This window comes from Excalfactoria chinensis, chromosome 3 (assembly GCF_039878825.1).
Source record: "Excalfactoria chinensis isolate bCotChi1 chromosome 3, bCotChi1.hap2, whole genome shotgun sequence".
NCBI classification, from domain to species: Eukaryota; Metazoa; Chordata; class Aves; order Galliformes; family Phasianidae; genus Excalfactoria; species Excalfactoria chinensis.
In genome coordinates, this window is record NC_092827.1 from 66,154,649 (window position 1) to 66,177,142 (window position 22,494).

General features: G+C 38.7%; 1 protein-coding gene across 1 annotated transcript in view; it reads right to left on the bottom strand.

Annotated features, from left to right (window-relative positions):
- Positions 1–20,058: 20,058 nt before the first annotated feature.
- Positions 20,059–22,494, bottom strand: part of THBS2 (thrombospondin 2) — a 32,058-nt gene continuing 29,622 nt past the window's right edge. Inside the window, exon 22 of the mRNA XM_072333251.1 lies at positions 20,059–22,231. Within this exon, the coding sequence (XP_072189352.1) occupies positions 22,224–22,231 (8 nt within the window). The 3' untranslated portion in view covers positions 20,059–22,223. The remainder of the gene's footprint in view (positions 22,232–22,494) is intronic.

The window sequence follows — 22,494 nt, forward strand, 5'->3', positions numbered from 1 at the left end:
ATGGGTTGCAGCCTGACAGAAATAGCCACCACCTGCCTCATACAGGCAAAAAGCAGCACTTCAGCAGAGCAGCTCTGACCTCAAAGATTGTGCACAGGCTCTATAATTGGAAAAGTGTCAGAACTAGGTGGGAGGCACAGGCACTCTTTTCTAACATCTGTACTAGTCATGGAAGAGATACCGTACTGTAAAACATTCTTCGCCTTGCCTGAGCAGAACCTTCTTATATTTTCCTTTTTCTATTCAGCATAAAGAAGACATAACAAGACAGGATGTAACTTCAGCTCTCAGTTACTGGGGCTGCAGTCACTATCATGAGATATTCACCAAATGAGTCAAAATCAGAAGTTATTACTTAAGCCCTAAGGAGACTTCTGCATCAAAAAGACCTATGCCAGGACACATACAATTTGGTTTACAATGCAATGTTACCTGATAAAAACAAGTGAAAAGCAATTGACAAGAAAAAGGACAAGGAGTAAAAACAATGCAATAACATTGGTTTCATTTATTTCCCCTTAAAGTCTGCTAAATTCCCACATAAATTTATCCCAAGTACATAAAATCTTCCTTTGTCACCATTACAGTTCTTTGATAGGGTTTCTCTAGAATTCCTCAGAATGCTTTTCCCTTCATGAAATGACTTCAAGTACTTCTAAACAATTTAAAATTCCAACTAATAACCTGAATAACAAATCGATCTCTAATCTTCTTTGTGAGTGTTGTAACTTAGCCAGAAAAAGTAAAATATACTGAGATTTTTAAGCCAAGTCTTTTGTGAAATATTACAAAGCAAAAGTATCAGAAGATTTTGGAACAAAAATTTTAGAAACACTTCAACATTTACTTCCTATTTTAAGATTTCAGTGCTTTCTGAACAAATACAACAATAGAGAAGGGGTTGCAACCTTCAACCAATGAAAGCTTTCTGCATAGATTTTTGGCAAAATGAGAAAGAAAGCTAGAAGAACTAATACTCTCTCAGGAGCTTAGCAACTTGAGAAGACACCTGGGTTTCAGCAGGTGATTTTCCAGATCAGAAAAGCTTGAGTGAGACTACCTACTTGAGCCACAAATGCAGTAATTAATGACTAATGCAGGCTATCAACAGCAAGCAGTGATAATGCTGTTCAAAGAACTTATTTATAATTGTAGCATCTGATACTGTCCAGGAGAAGTTTTGCATAGAGACACACTGGAAATTGTTGTTCCAGTACAATGGACTATTTTCCTTGCTTTCCTTCATTTCTAATTAATTTTCTACAGCATCATTTTGTTTTCTCTTACAAAGTATACCTAACTACAACAAAATGCCATAGAAGGAGAGAAATTTCACTCACTTGCCATTAGTGACATATTTACAACTCACATGGACTAACATGAAAGTTAGTTTGCCTTATACAGCCAACAAAGACTTCATGCATTGGCAAAGGTGTAATCTGTCTTATTTCTAGAGTGCTCTGCTGAATGTACAATATTTTTCCACATTTGCACATCACATAGCATGCAAAATTGAAGCACATGGTTGGTGCAGTCCTAAGAAACTACAGTTCCATAAAGCTAGAACTGAGCACTTTCACAAATAGATGTTGATTTGAATTTAGGTTAATAGAATTCCTGAGTAAAAAACCTTATGATGGAGTTAAAGACAAATGTCTTGCATCATAAAAGGGGAAAACACAAAGGTCCAATTCTGGTTTATCACAATGTAAAGTGCCAACATATTTCAGATGCACTCTGAGTCTGTACTACAATAACTATCTCCAAATCTAGATATCCACTTGAGAATATGCAACATGATGGAAAGCACAACAACAGCAGAGAAGCGAAAAATAAGTTGAAACAAGCAAGAATTAACTTAAACACAACAGCAGTAGACACAGAAATAAAGAAAAGAAGCTATTTACCTTTAAAAGATCTCAGATGTACAGGAATCTCCACCAAGGTACGCTAATCTCCACTGCCAACAATTAAGTGAGGTCTGGGAAGGGGTGTATCTTGGTTCCACCCCTTCTGGTTGCTGAGGTAAACCGCATGCACCTGAGCTCCCCTGGGTTGGCCCTGCCTTCCCATCAAGTGTTCAATCATGTTCAAGCCATGTCATCAGGTCAAGCCATGACTTAGCATTCCCACTATGTTGTCTCAATTTGGAATGTTATAAATTGCAATCAGGTACGTTTACAGAGTATATTTCTGTTATCTGTTCTACAGGATTAGGATCCATAAGCAGTCAGTAGGATGGATTATTGCCATGAAAATTCATTTAGCTGTGGAACCAAATTGCCTGTGTTCAAATGCAGGTAAAAGCAATATCAGAGAATATCAGATAAATATACAAGAAACTACTGAAATGTGCATGTAAACAGAAACCTGAGATACATGAATGTATCTGCCTGAAAAATTAGGAGCAAATAAACAAAGCAGTAGGATTAAGCTAATATAGTCCAAAACTTCACAGTGAACCAGTTTATGGGACCTCTTTAATAAAAAAAGTGCATTTGGGCCAAAACAGCACAGAGCTAGCTATAAATTTTTGAAAACAGGATGGATGATGAAATTGTGCACAACAGAAATGTGTACAGAAAATCTGACGTTTATGTAAACTTTGCTACATGAATGAGAAAATATGCCTTTATTTAGGTTTGCTTTGGTTTTGAGCTCATCACATATCATTTAAGTAGTAACATTACCCTACCATCGTGACAATCAGAAAAGGAATAGTTGAAGCAATTCCATTCCACATAATTACATTTTCTTCTAAATATTAGTAAAACTCTCCTCCAGTTTTTTGCTCCCTTCCCCAGTTACTGTTGACCTTCTTCTCTGGGGCTAGCTAATTCATTCAGACATGCAACACAACATAAATGAGCATGTTAGTGTAGCACGTGTACTCCTCTCCACTGCTGAGGATCATGAACAGTGTAAACAAACTTCTGAAAACAATGTTCTTTTAATCACATTGTTCACACTCCTCCTGTGATTCTAGTCATTGTTTCTCTCCCTAAATTATATTGCTACTGAACATTCTTTATCTCAACCCATGAGTTTCCTTGTTCCTCTTATTCCCATCCCAATCCCACTGGGAGAAGGAAGAGTATCAGTGATATGCTGATTAGGTAGCACCTAACTGCCTACTAAAGATGCATTAGATCTCTAAGAAGTTCATCCCCTACCTAATTTCATCTCTCAGTAGATACAGTTCGGATAGTGAGGCCAATCTAAGACTTTTTTTCTCATCTCCCTCTAGAATCAATTGAAATGCAGAGAAAACAGCTATGCTCATCTAATTCAGACTTCCCTAAGAGCTGACTTGCTGCCTTTGCCAATCCCACCCCTCTCACTGTCTGCAAAGGGAACCTAGAAAATAGCTGAGGTGAGAATGATAGTTAAACCAGCAGACCACTGGGAAATTGGCATGGGAAATCCTTTCAGTATTTTCCTCACAACTTGAGTGGGATTTGGAGTGCTAGATTTGGATTGCCAAAACAAAACCACACAGGCACTGACACAAAAGTATGTCAATAAAGGTGCACTCTGTTTATCAGATAATTGTTCAAGGCCCATCTCTCTGTAAGGTTAGTATACTAATGCCACAAAAAGGGCTTTCAGTCTCTAGAATGAAAAAGGAAATCTTTTAAAAATAAGGCACTTAAATCTGCTGAGTGAAACAGATTAAAATCAAATGTTTGAAAACAAAGCCCTCCTCTAACCCAGCATATTTTCACAGCATGAGTCCTTTCCTCCAGCTTTGCTGTTCAGTCCAGCAACTTTCCATAGCCTCTTCCATTGCCACGACTTTTGCAGAAGCTCCCCTGGAGCTTTGGGTGGGCTGCCTGATGCAAGCTGGCATGCAGCCGCCCTGAGGAACCCCACAGGCTTTGGCGGTGCTGCAGACTCGTTGCCTGTTTTGCCCTTGCTCTGACAGCTTGGACTCTGGATGTCTCCCTCGGTTCTGTATTCATTGTCAGAAAAGAGGCAGTTGTCTCTTTTCCCAGTGAATTATGCCTGAACCCCTGCAATATAAGCACATAGGCTTCTATGTTAGTTGAAAGTCATTCTATTATACCAAAATGTTATATCCTGTTCAAAGCAAACTTTGAGCAGACAAATAAAACAACCCATCAATGTCAATCAGGTCTTCTATGCATCTTTTTCTGAGCTTGAGTAGTATATTTGACGTGCACAGGATGCATTGCAGGCACAGGCCATGTGAGCAGAGAATGTTCAAGGGATTCATCCATTGTTTTCTGGAACGTGTGTAGTTGTACAGTGCTGTACTGAGTGTGTTTGGTGAGTTCTCAGCTGTCCTTTTAGCAGCACCCAAGTTAGCTCACTGAAATCCTAGAGCCATATCCACATGAAGTTCAAACACAGGAGTGAGAGCAGTATAGACAGACACTGATAACTGCCATTGAATGGAAAAATGGAAAGAGTTGCATTCCTCAAACCAGTTTTCAGATGCAAAAGAAGGTGATGGAAACATGAGATAAAATATTATCTATGGATACTAGTAATGTACAGTATGGTTGGTTTTTTTTTTTTGTTTTTTTTTTTTTTTCTCCTGTGCATTTGTTTGTATTTGCTTAGCAGCTTGTTTAATTAGAACAGATAGTGTTTGGCTTTTGTTTTCTGATTCACTTCCCTAAGAAAATGCTGCCATGAGCAGGTCTCTGCTTCGTATATGCTGTTGTTGATCTTTACTTCTATTTTCTTGCTAAAATAATGATGACAAAACATGTTAATGAAGGGTAAACTTTGTGCACTTGGAATTACTATGTCTGGTACCAGGGAAGAAATAATTTGTTTTTCTCTTAGAATATAGATTGTGACCATATGCCATGCAGCTATTCTAATTGTTTCTGTTTTTATTTCTGTTCTTTAGGCAGTTCTCATACTGGAGAGCTCCTGGAAATCATTTTGGAATGAGAAATTCTTTCTGTGTAAAAAATTTGAGACTTCCTGCAGCCATGGGATACTAGCCAGCAGACAGGAGATTCGACCTTTCTTGCCAACTCCTGCGCAGTGCATGGTAGTAGAAAGACCCATAACATTGTTCAATCTTGATGTGGATCTTTTCCACTTAAGAAACATGGCAGAAATGAGTGTTAGCCACCAGAACAGAAAAAGAAATGAAAATATCCAGTTATTCAGAACAGCTACGTATAAAGATTTTTCACACAACTTTTTCATGAAGAGGAAGGAGTATCAGACATGGCACCTGGCCCACTTACTCCTCTGTCTGGCATGTCTCTTCTCATTCACCCTATTCCTGGATCTGGACCACTCATTAGAGCTTCATCAAACTGATGGCATCAGATGAGCATTCCAAGCACTTGTTTCAGACAAAGAAGAGCTGATCACAGAATGGCTCCTCCCAGAACAATCACAGAATCACAGAACTGTAGAGGTTGGAAGGGACCTCACAGTGCTCCAGGTGAGGCCTGACCAGGGCAGAGAAGGGGAGGATCACCTTCCTTGACCTGCCAGCCACACTCCTTTTAATGAACTCCAGGATCCCACTGGCCTTCTTGGCCACCAGGGCAACCTACTGGCTCATGGCAAACTTGTAGTCCACCAGGACATCCAGGTTCTTCTACACAGAGCCCCACCAGCAGGTCATGTCCAGATCTTGCTGAATGCCAGCACAGCCTTCTGGTGTGTCAGCCACTCCTCCCAGCTTTCCATGATCAGTGTATTTGCTGAGAGTGAACGCTATCCCCTCATCAAGGTCATCAGTGAAGATACTGAACAAGATCAGACCCAGCACCAACCCCTGTGGAACACCACTAGTCACAGATCTCTAATCAGACTGCACTGCCTATCACCATGCTTTAAGCTCGTCCAGTCAGCTAGTTCTCAACCCACCTCACTGTCCACTCATCTATCGTACACTGTCTGTCCCAGCTTTGTTACCAGGCTGTCATGGGAAACAGTATGAAAAGCCTTGCTGAAGTCAAGGTGGATGATATCTACTGCTCTCCCCCATCTACCCAGACAGTTATGCCATTGTAGAAGGCTATGAGTTTGGTTGAGCACGATTTTTCCTTGGTGACTATTCCTGATGATCTTCTCTTACAATTGCTAGGAGATGGCACCTAGAACAAGCTGATCCATTACCTTGCTAGGGACAGAAGTGAGACTGACTGGAGATGACCCTAGGGGAAACATACTCTGCTCTAGAGATGGGGAAACACAATAACCGATTCATAACGTGAGATCACTTCAACTGGCAAGGGAGGGGGAAAAGCATACTTGCTTTAATGAATGAAATTCTAGCCCTAGAGAAAGTCAAGAAGAGGTTAACATTAGCTAAATCCTAATAGGATTGAACTTTGTATCATTTCAAATTTAAAATCTTTTCAGGTAAATACACTATAAGCATCACAATTTGAATAACTTCTTATGGATGTTATGACTCTTTACTCACTAGTTACTGAAACAGCAGAAAACCATGAACTGATAAATTGATGCTGTGCAGTTCTGCTTCATCCAGTAATCTTATATCGGTTTGCTATTAGTTCAGGTATCTCTTCACTATCTATTGCTTTACAGTAGGAGACACATTATGGGTTTACCTAAGACATTTAATCTAAATAATAAATACAGAACCTGAATAAAGATGGAGCTGAGTCACACACTCAGAGAATGTAGTCCAGAATGATTTATTGGATCTTTATTGATCTTTAGCAATACTATCATGCCAGGGGGAAATGTGTTCTTCTAATTAGAAAACAAAAGCAATATTTCAGTTTTGCATTCCTGCATTTTTGATCACTTCAGAATTTCATATATGGATTTATGCCTTAGAATGACTAGAACAACACTACCCTTGATAACAAATTTCAGACCCAAACTCTCATTTAGCAGAAGTTTTTAAATAGCACAGCAGCTCTGAGCACATGTCCACATGCTGGATTCCTTCAGCCAGAACATTTGCCCAGGCTCTGCCTGCAAGCTCAGCACATCATAGTTGAGGGAATGCTGACTGCCATGACCAAACCTCTGGCCCCTTCTCCTTTTCTCTGAGACATATTCTGAAATCTCCTTGTATGTAATTAACTTTCTCAGCTACATTACCAGACAGCTGCAGGATTTTTACCCAATGACATGTTTGCTCCCTGCCAAGAAAGGCATGCTTTTTCCTTTGTTTTGTTTATGTGTAATAAAGCCAAACATGTTAGCCTTTCTTTAGAGATTCCCATATTATGGGCAACTCTACCATCTGCAGATCTTTCTCGGACAGAATTCTCGAGACCGAGCAATCTCAATTATACAAGATTTTGCTTTGCAGCTGTGCAAGAAAAACCTTCCAGCTTTCAGTGTTCCTGTCCCACGGTCCATTTTTCCTCTCCTAAGCAGTAGTCACACAGCTAGCTTAGATGGGCTCACACTTTCCCTGCCACAGGCAATTTCCCCAGTATTGTTTAAAAATCTCCCTAGCATAGGCATTGATAATGAAAACAGTTAGGAATCAAATGCAAATTTTTACAGAGGAGCACCAAGTCATGTAATTCTACTGGCAGAGATGTGCAGCACTCTCTTTTTATTTAGATTTCAGGATCCAGTTGCCTCAGATGAACTACTACTAAATCCTCCAAAGTGATGTATATATATGTATATGAATAAAGTAGTCTAAGTTGCTCCAGGGTACAACAGTTCTTTGAGAGATGTTGGTGAAAACACAAGTAGGCAGGCAGAGAGGCTGGGATCTGTGACAAAACCAAATCTGAAGTACCAGGGGCTGTGCTTATGACTATTACAAGCATAGTCCAAAGCCAAGTCACAGAATCATGGAAACATAGAAACACAGAATGGCTTTGATTGGAAAGGAATTTACAGCCCATCCAGTCCCAACCCCCTGCCATAGGCAGGGCTGCCACCCAGCAGCTCAGGCTGCCCAGGTCCCCATCCAACCTGGCCTTGAATGCCTCCAGGGATGGGGCATTCTCAGCTCCTCTGGGCAGACCTTGCCACTGTCTCACTATCCTCTAAGTAAAAAATTTCCACCTAACATCTAATTTAAATTTCCCCTTTTAGTTTAAAACATTTCTCCCTTTATCCCCCTTGATAGTAATAGCACACTATCATACTGTATCCTTTGGCCTTACCTACCTATCCTTTTGGATAATGATTAATGCCCTTGCACAGTGGCACAATCACTTGTACCAGCTGAGCTGGTAGTTTCCCAGATTACTTTAGTACCACAGAGAGAAACCAATTCAGTGATTTTTCCATAGTTCATCAGAGATTAATCCTATAGCACACTCTGACACATCATTTCCCATATTTCAGGACCTAAATTTCTCACCTTGTTTAAAGCAATTAAATCCAATTCATTAGATAAGACTGATGGTACTAGCATGTGGTGGAACAAGCTCAGAAGAAACTGTCCCGTAGTTCAGCCCTGCTTTCATATTTATTTCACACTCTACTCTAAAACCAAAGAAAACTACTGTATCACAGTCATCAGAAGTAAGCAATTATAAGTGATAATAAACAGTGTCCTAATAAAGGCAAAACTCCACCTCAATTTTTCCTCCTCTTGAAATTTGTGGTTTCATCCTACTCCCAACAAACACACACCACATCATTTCAAGCTGAAGCTTGAAGCTCTTCCCTCATCATTTCCATCTAGTTTCAAAGTTAGATTTGTCCTATAAAAATGAAGGGGTCCAATCACTCTTAGTAAAAATCACCCTGGGCCCGAATAATCACGGCATTTGAAAGAATATTCCAATTCTATCAACCACCAAAACAAAGAATAGAAATGGAAGGAGAAGTCTAACAGAAAGAACTAGTTTTTTTTTGTTTGTTTTTTGGTTTTGTTTGTTTTAAATCTCTATCACAAACTTAATCAGACATGAATTTTTTCTTCATTTGAATTTTCATTGCCAAGGAAACTTTGGTAGATCACTTTGACCCAGACAAAACAATTCCAGAATTATCTGAACTATAAATATTCTTATTTCTTTCTTTAATCTTGGCTTGCATTTCTTTTTGTTTTACTTAAGCAATACTATTTCATTCTTAAAGGTTCAAAGGGATTGAATTAAAAAAAATGGTAAATGAAACAAATGCAAGACAGTCACATAACAGATCTCCACTATGGTTTATCTAATCCTCACTAATCATGGGAAAAGAGTTCTCAAGCCTTACAAAGGTTATAGGGCCTTGGTAGATGTCCAGAGATGAAAATTGGAACTATGGCCTTGACATGAAATCATGGATAGCATTGTGCAATACCCTTGAAGCATAATGTTTGCATGCTTTTGAAGCATCTTGGGAGGTAAAAGTGATTCTTTACATAATTTTAATCCCTTTGCAACAACAAGATGATGAAAAAAGCTCTCAGCTTTTTTGAAGCTGAGATAATGACAGCTGAGAATTGTAATAGAAGATAACAGTGTTTCAGGACTCCCCCAGAAATCCAGACATGACATTCTTCTCTACCCAGTGCTGAAATCTGGTTTAGTTATAAGAAGTATTTGCAGAGATAAGCTATTTTTCCCCATTTCCAGAAAGTACTTTAGCATTCCTTGCTCTTGCTAGCAGATCCTCAAGGGCATCTTTTTATAAAAACTCTTGATCTAAATGGACATTGAAATCTTACCATTCTTCAAAGCAAGCTTAGTTTTATGGTCAAGCTAAGAGCCAACTTCTGCTCTAATATAGACAAGAATATCTCAGGATAAACTGTGAAATAAGGTGATCCATTTGGTAAGATAATGAGACCTAGGCTAATCAATACATTATATCTGACTATGGAATTCTGGAAAACAGCCATTTTCCTGTCTGCCTAGTGAAGAATACAGCTGAAACTGGATCTGTAAACTCAAAAGTGTATTCTGTTAATACTATGCCTGTTGCTGATGTGTTTTTATATGCCTTTTCAGAAATTTCATTAACTTGTGGAAAATGCTGAGCGAACTGCACACTGATTCCAATAGTTACATGTCCCACATACAGACTAGACTGGGGAAAACAAAAACAAACAAACAAAAAACCCGCAACACTAAATAAAATTATCAGGACAAGCTACAGGTAAATTCTTAAATAATCAGGCAAAAATAGATGAAGGGTTACAGGGATATGATATACAACTAGTAGTTGTCAACCATCTGAATCATAGAATCATCTAGGTTGAAAAAGGCATTCCAAATGTCTCTTCCAAGTTCTACCATCAATCTGACCTATCAAGTCCCATGGCTAAACTATGTCCCTTTGTTCCACAAAATTCTGTCCTTAGTGCAATTATGATTGCCTCCTATATGCAAATTTTACTGAAAGAAATCAGGGGAGATTAGAGATCAAATATTTTTAAGAAAACAAACACTGACAAGAAATGGTTGTGGTATACTTATCCATTCTGTTGATCATGATTAATGTGCCTGTACAATATCTAATACAGCTGTACAATTTTTCTTTCTAATTAATTCTTTCATGCCTTTGTTCCTTTTACAATATTGTAAATTTAATTCACATTCTCTCCATTTAAATTATATAAAATTGCATTAATTGTTTATGCTATAGAATAACAAGCACATCTATATACACGTCAAGTACAGTTCATGACTGAAACACCTGAAAATTCATTTGTTGCTGTGAAAATGAAAAGCATGTACATCTACAAATTTTACAAGCATGTGTAGCTGACTCCCTTCTCCATTTACACCTAAATTTATTTCAAAAAAGAAAAACCAGTGCCTTTTTTCCACAATTGTAAGTGGGCATCTAGTAAAAGATTTTTAAATATTTCCTGATTATTTATTATTCCACCCCCAGAGGAGGGCCACATGAATGACAAAAGAGATGGGGAACCACACCTATGAAGGCAAGCTGATGGAGAAGAGAAGGCAAGCTCAGCCTGGAGAAGAGAAGGCTCTGAGGAGACATGATAAATAGTAAAGAGAGTTGGAGAGTAAGTGTAGTGATAGAGTAAGGTGTAATGTCTTTAAACTAAAAGAGGACAGATTTAGGTTAGATGAAGGAAGAAATCCTTCAGTATGAGAGTAGAGTGGTGCTGGAACAGGCTGCTCAGAAAAGCTGTGGATGCCCCATCCCTAGAAGTGTTTAAGATCAGACTGATTGGGACTTTGAGCAATGTGCTCAAAACTGGAAAATTCTGCTTACAACAGAGACATTAGAATTAGATAATCTTTAACGTTCATTTCTACTCAAACCAGTCTATGATTGTATGATTTCTAAGAGCTATCAGAAAATCACACATAGCAGTTAACTAATGAACCTTATGTATGGTGACAGTAATGTAAAGAAGGTAATGGTACAAAAGAGGTGGTAATAAATATCCAAAAGGTTATCTACAGGAAAAACTCACCCATATAGAGGCTGTCAGTCTGCTGGAAAACACTGAGGCAATCTCCACCAAGGAGCAATCTCAAATTGATGCTGCCTTAGTGGTGGTCAGCCCTTAAATGAGGTCTAGAGGAGGTGGAGTCAAGCTCCACCCCTTCCAGGAGCACAGCTAAATTACTCTTACCTGTGCTCCCACAGCTGACCCGACACTTGCCTCAGCTGATTAATCAGAGGTTCAGGCTGTGATTACCAATTTCCCATACACCCTTATTTCTATCAGGCTTCTGCTGTTATGCTTATCCCCTGATTCTTCAGTTTCTATAACCTCAGCATTACCTTAACCTGCAAAGCTCTTTGGTTACAAGCTTATAATCTGAGGATGTGCTATTTTTCTTGCCATATCCAAAATAAACTATAATTGTTGTAGTTGAAAAACTTTGCTAAACTGCAAGTGTCATTGATGAGAGGTGACTAACTAACAGAAACTACACATGACAAAACACTCCTTTGCCACATATTAGAAGGTCATTTGTTTTTATGTGTTAACAATGTAAATAAACATCAAATGATAAATAAAAATCTTAGGAGGGACTGAGTTCTGCCAACACATCTAGATCAGAGAAGCTCAGGCCAGCTCACCTGAAGCAGGAATTACTGCCAGGAAAGAGAAGGAAAGCTCCTGGCAAAGGCTGAACAGTACTTGGAGCTTCTGCAACCACAGCTCCTGCCTTGAGCCTTAACCAGCTTTCGCTGATGCCATACCTCAGTACCCCTCACCAGGACTTATCCTTGGCCCCACTGGCAGGTTCCATTTCCAGCCCAGCCTCATCCCAGCCTAGTCCTCAGGGATATGCTTGGTGCTGGGGCTGCCCAGTGCCCCCAGTACCCTGCTCCTGTCTGTAGGGTCTGCCCTGAGGTGAATCCCTGTTGCTCTCAGCACCTGGGAGCCCATCATCTGTTAGTGCAGAACCCATTTTGCAGCTCTCTAGCATGGTGGATACTGGTAAAAGACCAGTAGGTGTTACCTAGAAGATTTTATTAACAGGAGTGAAGACACAATAGATACCAGTGACCACAGAGCTGGAGGCTGAACATCTAAATCTGCTTATGCTAAAACACAGTGCTTCTTTTCCTGTCTAAATGCAGAGGTTTTTTTCAGTTCAACATACACATACACAAACCACCACCAAAACACCAGAAAGAAACCAACATCTTTCTCCCTGATACCCCGATTTTAATAAAGGACAGTGGACAATTGCAGATAATTAGATAATCTCTAGGTCTGCTGCTGATTATAGGGAGAACCATGCAGTAATTTTCTTCTGCTTTCTACTAATGTGTCTCCCAGTCATCTTCAGACATTCTTTAGCATAGGTAAGTTTGTCTCATAATTTGTTTTTCAGATTTCTGGGATTCCCTGCTTCTTAAGACCTCCTCCCCTTACCTTTGTACATAGTGCAGCTGTTTAACTGTGGCAGTAGGTGGCCTAGTGAAATATTACCACATTATTTCTTCAAGGACTAATTCGGCTTCCAGTGTTATTTACCCCTCTTCAGCATCATGGTGCTTACTTTGGACTGTTTTGCTGGAATTGCTCCTCAGTGTCTGACTGATTTGATGAGAAGGACAGACCATCAGTGCCCCTTGGCCCCCTTCAACAAGAGAAATGCTTCTCAAATTGCTGGCAGCCTCTGCTAACTCCAGGCACTGCTCCAGGTTTCCTCCAAGGAGCAGCTCTTTGATGACACGTAGTCTGCTTGGAGGAGCCCTGTTGACATCACCAGACATGGCTTCTCCTGCGTGCTGGCAGTAGCAGATTCAGTTCAAGAAGACATGAAAAGTGTGGGAGGATGGGGAAAGGAGTGGTCTTCCACAAGTCAAGATCAAATGTCTTGTTTCTTCTCCAGAGTCAGAAAGAGATTTCATTGATGCCAAGCTTGGAAATTGAAGCTGTCAGCCCCAACACAGCTGGAACTCCAGATGAACTGCTATTGTTTGTTTAGTGATGACTGTTGGTTGCAATGAGGACCTCCAAAAAACAGTATGGGTCTGGAGAAGAAGGATGTTGTCACTGCTGTGAAGTACCGAGTATCAGCATCTCTTCACTCTGACTGCAGTGGTTTTCTGAGAGCTTTCAGCACTTTGTATGCAGTGATCATCACCTCGTGGTTAGGCCAGTAGACAATTAAGGCTTTCAAATATTCCTACACAGAAGTGATGAAGAGTTACAAACACGAGGTTCTGATTCTCACTGCTGCTATGATGTGTGTCTGCTGAAATATTTATTTCCACTTTATTTATTCATGCATACTCCACTGTTCGTATGCACAGTATGGGTTTGAAATCTAAACATTTTGGCCAGCAGTATCCATGGGAGACATTTCTGCTTCCTTTCACTTTCACCTGCTGTGATGCTAGGACTGTAAAGGGCAATTCAGGTGTAATAGCACAGATTCTTCTCAACATTTTGTCAGTGCCATCATTTGTCATACAGGCAGTATACACAGTAGTGATAGCTTAGCAATGTGGATTAGGTAACTGTTTCCTTGTATATCTTTAAATAGCTTTATTCTGTACTTAAACTGTGAATTCTTTGTGCAAAACTGTTCCACAGTGGGATTACTGGATTGAAACACTGCCCATCTTTTCAGACAGCGCTATTACTTCCTTAAAGAAAATATTTAGAAGGAAAGACCTCAGAGACTATAACAACTATCTAAAGATGCTGTTTTCCATTTCTTTTTCCTGGACTCTTCCCTATTCGGTACTATTTTAAACATCATTTGAAAGACTGCAGTTCAGAAATAAAATTCCTCTGAGTTCTGTATTTCCAGGCTTCAGCATCAGTACTCATCCTTCAGTAAGCTCTTGTCATCCTTTTTATCCTGAAAAAACTGTTGCTCTTGAAGGGTGTGTTTTTACGACAGCAGTAACTGCGAATGGAATCTAGATTAATCATCTCTTCGAGCAATTAAATGTATAAATATATCTAATTTGTTTATTTTGTTTATTCTTGTAGCAAAGGAACTCTGCAAACAGAAGTGTGGACTTCAGTAAGAGAGACCCAGCTGACATCTGTAGCCATGTCCTTACCTAATTAATGGGAACATGGAGACTAGAATAACTTCTATTATTGTTTAGAGAGCCCAGTGGTTTAGTTTAGTTCCGTAATAGAGAGGGTGTCAAAACTGTGCATGTTTCCATCATTAACTAAAGTCCATCCTAGTCCAAAATGTCATTTACAGCACTGAATAACTAGAAAGGACGTAGGAAGAGTTAGACCAGGTGTATTCTACATCTCACATGGGTAAATCCCATTTCTGCTCCCCCCCTTCAGTCCTTGCATATATTTACCAGAATATCATCTGTCCCATACATCTGGAAACACAGCATTTCTTACAACCACAGCTGCAAGTGCAACATTGTGATGTACAGACCAAATGGTCGATGCTTTATGAGTAGTATTCCTTTGGAAAATATGATTTAACCATTGTCCTCAGCTCCACATTAACAATATCAAATCATTTCTGTTTCCATCTTTAAGATGGAAGATCTTTAACAGGCCTTGGTATTTCTTAGGTGAGAACATAGATCAGTTGCCTTGCTTTGTTCTGACAGGATGAAGAAAACAGAAAAAACAAAAATGCTTCAAAACAAGAAGTACACAACTGAAAAATGCCACCTCTGAAAGCTCATTTTGAGGAGCATTCTAACTTCTGTATTTTATTCACACATCTAATTCTTGAAACTGCCTTGTCAACTGAAGCAGGAATTTGGCTCTCTGCTTTTATCATCTATTTAAGAACAAATATCCTGCAACATAGAAAATAGAGCAGCTGGCTTCTGATGCACGCTGCACTGCAACCCCCCAGGGTAAGTTCAGATACTGATGATGTCTGCAGATCAGACCCTACAGTTCTGTAAGCGTTGATTATGACTGAGCAGAGTATTGTCTCCTGCTGCCCACCTTTTTTGTATGGTTTGACAGTCCCTATAAAATTCTGTACAATTTTATTACTGTTGTACTCCCCCTATTCATTCCCCTAGGCCACATCTGGTATGTTACATGTCTCTGTCTGAGAGATTTCTGTTGGCTTTCCAATAGCTTCATCAAAGTAATATTGGCATTAGCTGTTTAAAGTAGAGGCCCCTTTGCAGCACAGATCACCACAACATATCTCCTTCTTCCACTGAGCTGTAAGCTTCGCAATGATATTTTTGTGTATGACTGTTCTGAATCAACATGCTTTTGTTAACAAGAATTGTGTGTTTTTCTTTGTGTGTGGTTTCTTTTTTTTCCCTCTGTTTTGATTTGCATGCAAACACCTGTGAGTATGAGCACTTGCCTTGTATCTATCTATATATGGTCTTGTGTATATAAAAGTGTATTTGAAATGGGTATATGGTCACAAATACTTTTTAACTTACCCAGGGTGAGAAAAGTCAATATCCTTGACTAAGTAATCAAAGAAAGCCTATGTTAATAGACTTTATTGGTAGAGTTCTCCAGCACTTCATGACTCACAGTAGCTGCCATTTGGGATTGTGGAACCCAGCAAATAACTGTACAGATTCCTCTGATTCACTGTTTTGTTTTCCTCCTTCTCCAGTTTTCTTCCCTGTGTGTGCTGTTCTGTGATGCTGGAAGTCTCTGCCTCACCCCACTCTCAGCTCAGAGCTGTGGGAGACAAAAATGGGAGGAATTTCTACCCTCCCTATAGGTAATACCTGTAAGAAATTGAACAAGTTTTCACATAATATGGACATCAGAGTGCAGAGCATAAACAAATAAAAGCCCCAGCTGATGAGGAACAAAATTATGGATATAGGAGGAAATCAAAATGCTTTGACATTGTTTCCTATTGAATAAATTACTCTTTCCACAGCTCTGGTTTTATTTTACATTTCTAATGCAAAACACTTGCAAGTATCAGGCTTTTTGCTAAAGGAATGTATATCCTTCAAAATTATGAACATGTGTATGAAAAACTGGTAGTCCTAATAAGGCAAGCTGACTACATTGGTTCATCCCACACAGACATGTCTATACAGAGTAATGATTGAGCAGCTTTCAAGCTGCACCAGGGCAGGTTCAGGCTGGATGTTAGGAAATACTACTTCTCTGAAAGAGTGGTCAGGCAGTGGAATGGGCTGCCCAGGGAGGTGGTGGAGTCACCAACCCTTGAAGCATTCAAGGGATGTTTGGATGTTGTGTTGACGGACATGGTTTAGTGAGAACTATTGGTGATGGATGGTTGGACTGGGCGTTCCTGTGGGTCTTTTCCAATCTTGGTCATCCTGTGATTCTATGAATAGCAATTGAGAAAAAGTGATCTGCTGCACAACACTGGGAACAAATCTAGACTTTGTCTTCACTTCTTCAGTATCAAAGTTGAGATGCTGAGTATAGTTAAACCCTCTGGATTAGCTCCACAGCCATCTAGGTGGTCCTTTACTTCTGATTGCAAACTCCCAGACCAGACAGTGCACCTGAATCTTCAGTATTCAGGAAAGATTAATTTATTTGGGGTCCATGCTTCACCTCCCAGTATATGAGACTTAGGAGCAAGTTACCACTGCTCCTGAATATCATTTTCCTGAATACTGTGATTGGTTTCCTGTAACTTCAGTCGTTGTCTGTTTATCAAAGGTTGATCCTGTCCTAATGCTTTGCGGTTGGTTGTTGTTGCTACTTTCAGGTGGGCAACAGCAGAAATTCCAGAAAGAGAACTGGAATGAACAATTACAAGGCATTCATTCTGGCTTTCATTACTTTTTTTATATATACATAAAAGGATGTTGGTCAAAAAATAACCTAGGAAGTAGTTGACAGTGCTTAGCACCCTCTCCCTTTGTGTCAACATCATTTAAAAAAGTTGACAAACGGAGTGTCAAGAATATCTCCTAAAAGTTACTGAATGACTATGTAATGTTGATGTCTAAAAACCCATTTACAAGTTTTAAGTTACCTTACTGCAGATGTTGCTGAAATTTTAAGTGCGATTTGCAATACATGCCTCCAGCATCTAGAGGCTGGTGCATTCTGCAGTGCTGAAAGGAGTCCAGAAATGCTCAGCAGATGTCTGAAAAGGAATTCACTTCCTTCTCAAAGACGAGCACTAAGCATGTTTTTTATGTGCAACTCTACAAATATCAGTATGACTGGCAAACAATCAATGGTCATTGACAGGATAAAAAGACTGTAAAATGTCAGATCAAAGTTTTGTCCAACTCACTTGCCAGATTCCAACAATGGCCAGCAGGGTAGGAAAAGCACTAAAAATAAGACAAAAACAGAATGAAAATTACTTTTTGCAAAATATATAATTATATATGTGGGTGTATGTACATATAACATGATTGACTCTACAAGAGCTGGACAGAGAGACATGAAAAAGGTGACCTGAACAGAAGTACAACACTGCAGCTCATGGTAGCAAGCAGCAGACATTCCTCTACCTTTGACGTATTCCATTACTAAGGCATGCACACAGAGAGAAAGAATAAAGCAAAATATTCTAAGTATTGTAAACAGTAACAGATCCAAAATTAGTAAAAGGAAATTTATACTGTATATCACATGTAAGCAATCTCAGGAACTCACAGTAGGTTTTATTGAAGTCAAGAAGTGGGATTAAAAATATAAAATAATAAAAATAAGAGACATTTATATGAATAGTAAGAACATCTGCAGTTACATTACTATAAAATAAGCCATAGAGGCAAGAAGGCAGAAAATATCGCATGTTAACTGCCTGGGGGCAGGAACAATGTTTTCCCTCTGGGCATATGGATGTATAATTTTTATTGATAAGAATTCTACACCCTCCTCTGGCACATTTGGAACTGGCAGCTTTCAAGAAGCAGGATAATGGATTTGATGAACCTTTGGCTTAATCAGTCCCAGGTTTCTTTTGCTTCAAAGTCCCCTTCCTGATCTGCAAGGGTGGTCTTCTCCACATTGGGAACAAGACTGTGCCAAGTTATTACATATTATTTTTAAATCACTTTAGAGAACAGATGTTCCCATATGAGTATTAGAGCTCTTCCTCTATGGAGGTTTGCAGCACAAGCAGAACCCCGAATCTCATCCAGACAACATTTGCTTCTGTAGGAAAACATCCATATCCCAAGCTGAGGATTTGGCCCATTGATTCTGATAGTGTACTCAGCTTCTGACTCCACTGCACAGCTAGCAAGTACTAGACACAGATGTAAGCATTCATGATGCTAATATTTCAGCTGCCTGATGTGAGAAATAACAGGTACAGAGGTTAGGCGTACTTTTTCTTTCCTTTCTGGAAGAAGTCAATGTAAACGTGTTTTTATTATGACTAACAAATTCTTAAGTGAATTTATTTTTCAGAATTCAGAGTTTTATCCAAAGTTTATCTGAAAAACCCTTTTAAAAATGAAGAAAAATTTCTCTCAGAGGTTTCAGGGTTTCAGTGTTTCCTGTTCTTTTGGATGACCCAGAAACAGTAAGATACATAAAACTTATCAGAAGGATCTTAGAAGGAGAGCAAATTTCATCACTGACTTTTATTAGATGGGAGCCTGATGCTCAGAGAAATGAAAGATCTGCATAGTGTCATACAAGTCAGTAGCAGAATTGGAGCCCAGGCCCCAGTTCAAAAATCTGTATGTAGGTCTACGTAGAGAATTCAGAAGTGTTACTGCTTTTTTTTGGTCCTCTGCTTCTTTTTCTCAGAGACACTGTTAGTAGTGCAGTGTTGCTATGGTTTCCCAAAATTAACGACAACCTCGTTCTCACAGATACCTGTAAGAGACTCTGGAGAACATAGGTAACAAAGATCTTGATCACTGTATTACCTGAACAATGCCAATCACTTTCATCTTTGCAATTTAAGTAGAAAAGAACCGCCCTCAAAAGGCCTGGATATTTGTATTAGCTTGAAGGATTCATCAAAAGATGGCATTGGAGAGTATATGGCTTTCTTGTGTAATGGTCTGAGTACTCCAGCTCTGGCCCACTGGAACCACAAGCCAAGGAAAGCAAACAGTTACACAGTATTGGTCAGGCTGAGGGAAATTAATAAGAGGGCATTATTTGTAAGTGGAGATGATGGAGATGACTACAGTTTGCACCTCAAAATTGGCATTTCAGCATGCTGGACATTCTGACTTTTCCTAATCCTATTCAAATTCCCTCCCCCCAGGAGAGGTTCATAGTGATGGTGAAGATCTCTCATGCTAATAATTTCTCATATCTTACCCTAAGTTACCACTAAGCACTCATTCCTGAAAGTCTCCAGCAGGAAGGCAATCCTCGCTCACACAAACATATCCCAGTGACTTAAACGGGACATGCAGCAGAAGCATTTGCAGACAAGGATCATGTATGTGTTCAAATGCATCTGCCAAGATCCAATACAGAAAATGTGTATACAAATTCAGAAGGAAAACAAAACAAAACAAAAAAGAACAGAAAAGGACCAAAATTTCTCACTCACAATAAGTAAAACTTAGAGTAGCTTAGGATAGTCTGTCAGATAGGGTACTATATGGAACTATGTCTCTTTTCAATGAGAGTAGGGAACCTGTTTACAATCCGAGAAGACAACTGTCAAGCTGTAGCCAAGCAGCAGATTTATTGGTCAGTTTAAAATGAGCTGGTTTATAGCAAGGCAAGAGGTTATCTAACAAAGGCCCCTGGGGAATGGAATATTCCTTTAAAGAAACATTTAAACTACAAAAAAGGTAAAGAGATTATTTTTTTTTTTTATAAAACCTTTTTACAGTTTATTTCCTATCATTGATTTCTTAAAATATATAAAAATGAGGATCTGACTAAATGAATCAGGACGTTAAATGATAAATTTCCGTCCATGTAAACAAATAAATAATTATTTACAGTCTTTGGTAAAACAAAATGAAATTTCATTAATCTCTCTCTCACACACACACACTTGCAAGGAAAAAAAAAAAAAAGAAAAAGAAATAAAAGAAAAACATCATAAATAATTTACATAGAATAGGAAACTTATGATACAGTCCAAATATTAACATCTTCATCCCTATACTGATGTCTCTCTTCAACAAAACAAAAAACCTTACACAGCCATTACAATCATTACATTTAATGAAGGCACCCTCCCTTCTGCTTGGGACTCAGGGATACAATTTGAAACACCAAAAATAAGAAACTGAAACACACTTCAAAACCTCATGAAGAGGATTTGGAGAAAACAAAAACAAAACCAGCCAACCGAAGTAGATTTGATAACGTGACCACTATAAAATGTGCAACAAAGCCAGCAACTGTGGACTTCTTTCTAATGAATATAGCAATAAAACCTATTTCAAGGGAGAAAATGTTGATTCAATATTTTGCTCATTGCACTCAATAAGAAGGCAGAGATAACATCTTATTCCACTAGTAAATTCGTCAATGAATAAAATTACACCAGCAAATGTTCTTTTCATGAACAAAGCTCATACAACATAAAACAAAATATTTAACATGTTTATACTATTGTATATCTGAATAACTGTTGTATCCATTTAGAATAAACACTGGTAGCCCTTCAGCATTATTTTAAGATGTTCTATATACAGCAGACATAGGTAACAATGCAAGATAATAAACTTAGGATAACAGGGTATGTATTAAGGTTCCATTTATAAATTCTTCATTATTATTCATTTAACTTTAAAGAATACTTGAATATAACCCTCGAAACTATGCTTCGACCATATCTACATATTGTGATACACTTTTAAAAACAGCTTTAGATCACCATTACTCGTAAGTGTATTGCTGATGCACCATGTGACATGCTTTAAAATAAATTATCAGAAAAGGTAGCTCAGTGTGATAATCATAATAAATATTAACAAAATATTTATAAGTGGAACCTTAATCTCTCACATTACCAAATTAAGTAACAATTGTGTTGCCACCTTTTCAAAATCCCAGATCTGGACACTAGACATCAAAGTGCTTTTTGCAAAAGTGGTGGGAAAGCAGTTTGGGCTCATTTCACTCCACATGGCCATGCGATTATTATTATTACTATTATTTTTATTATGAAAGAACGCAAGACATAATGGAAATGAAAAAGCTGGAAATCATTTCATGAAAGTCAGGTAATGGTGACAGCTTTAGAATCTTAAATGAATCACTCCTCCCCTTCACATGGAGTTTCCGGTTCAATTCTCTTCGCTCCAAATTAACTCTCTGATACTAGATGATGCTTTAGGTTGCAAATCTGACATTTCTAACAACTGTAATTTTAATGAGTGTTATTAAGAGCATCCTCATCACCTAAAGGACATCTCAGATCAAGAAATCTTCATAATTCACCTTCACTTTATACTCCAAAAGCTTCTTCATTGTTAATACAGACACTATTGGCGTGGTCATCTATTACTTTACTACCCAGATGTTCTATTAGTGAAGTTCAGCCCCAATCAAAGAAAGAAAGCATCAAGCATACAACCATAAAGTTATTCAAACACTGCTTTTCCTCATTTAAAGACAATGACTGATAATCAGCATCTTCCCCTTTCTTTTTTTCTCCCCCCATATATATATATAAATACACATTTTCATATCTTATTCCTTTAGATAATACAAACAAACATGTTCTGCTAAGTTGTCACTCTAGAAAAGTGTTCTGAAGTATCAATCTGCTTTTGCTTCTGTGGTGGGTCAGATGCTCACATTTAGGTTTCAATAGTCCTGGCTGTGAGAAGGCACTTGGGTGGAGGGATGGCTGAGGCATTCCTGGCAGCAGGGAGCATTCCTGGTCACTGGATCATGTGGACAGAGGACAGGGAAGGAGGTACACAAAAATAAAAAAAAAAAAAGGGAGTACCAGGATGTACTGAGGTGTTTAGGTTGCATAGCATTTACAGTACTTTGCTGGTAATGCAGCAACCATTGCTCAAGCATCTGAAAGAAACAGGAAAAAAAAAAAAAAGGTATTAATTACTGTTATATTATAGGTTTAGAATTCAATCAGAAAGGAGGAGAGATCCATCACGGTACAGTATAAGGATGCAGCACAACGTTTCCCATTTTGCATTATCCTACGAACTTGGAAAGAGGGGTGATCCAGAAGCAGCACACTGCCCGCAGGACACACTGAAAGAGCCTACAAAGAAAGTTGATATGCAAAGAAAATTCGAAGTACATATCTCGCTCAGAGATTTATC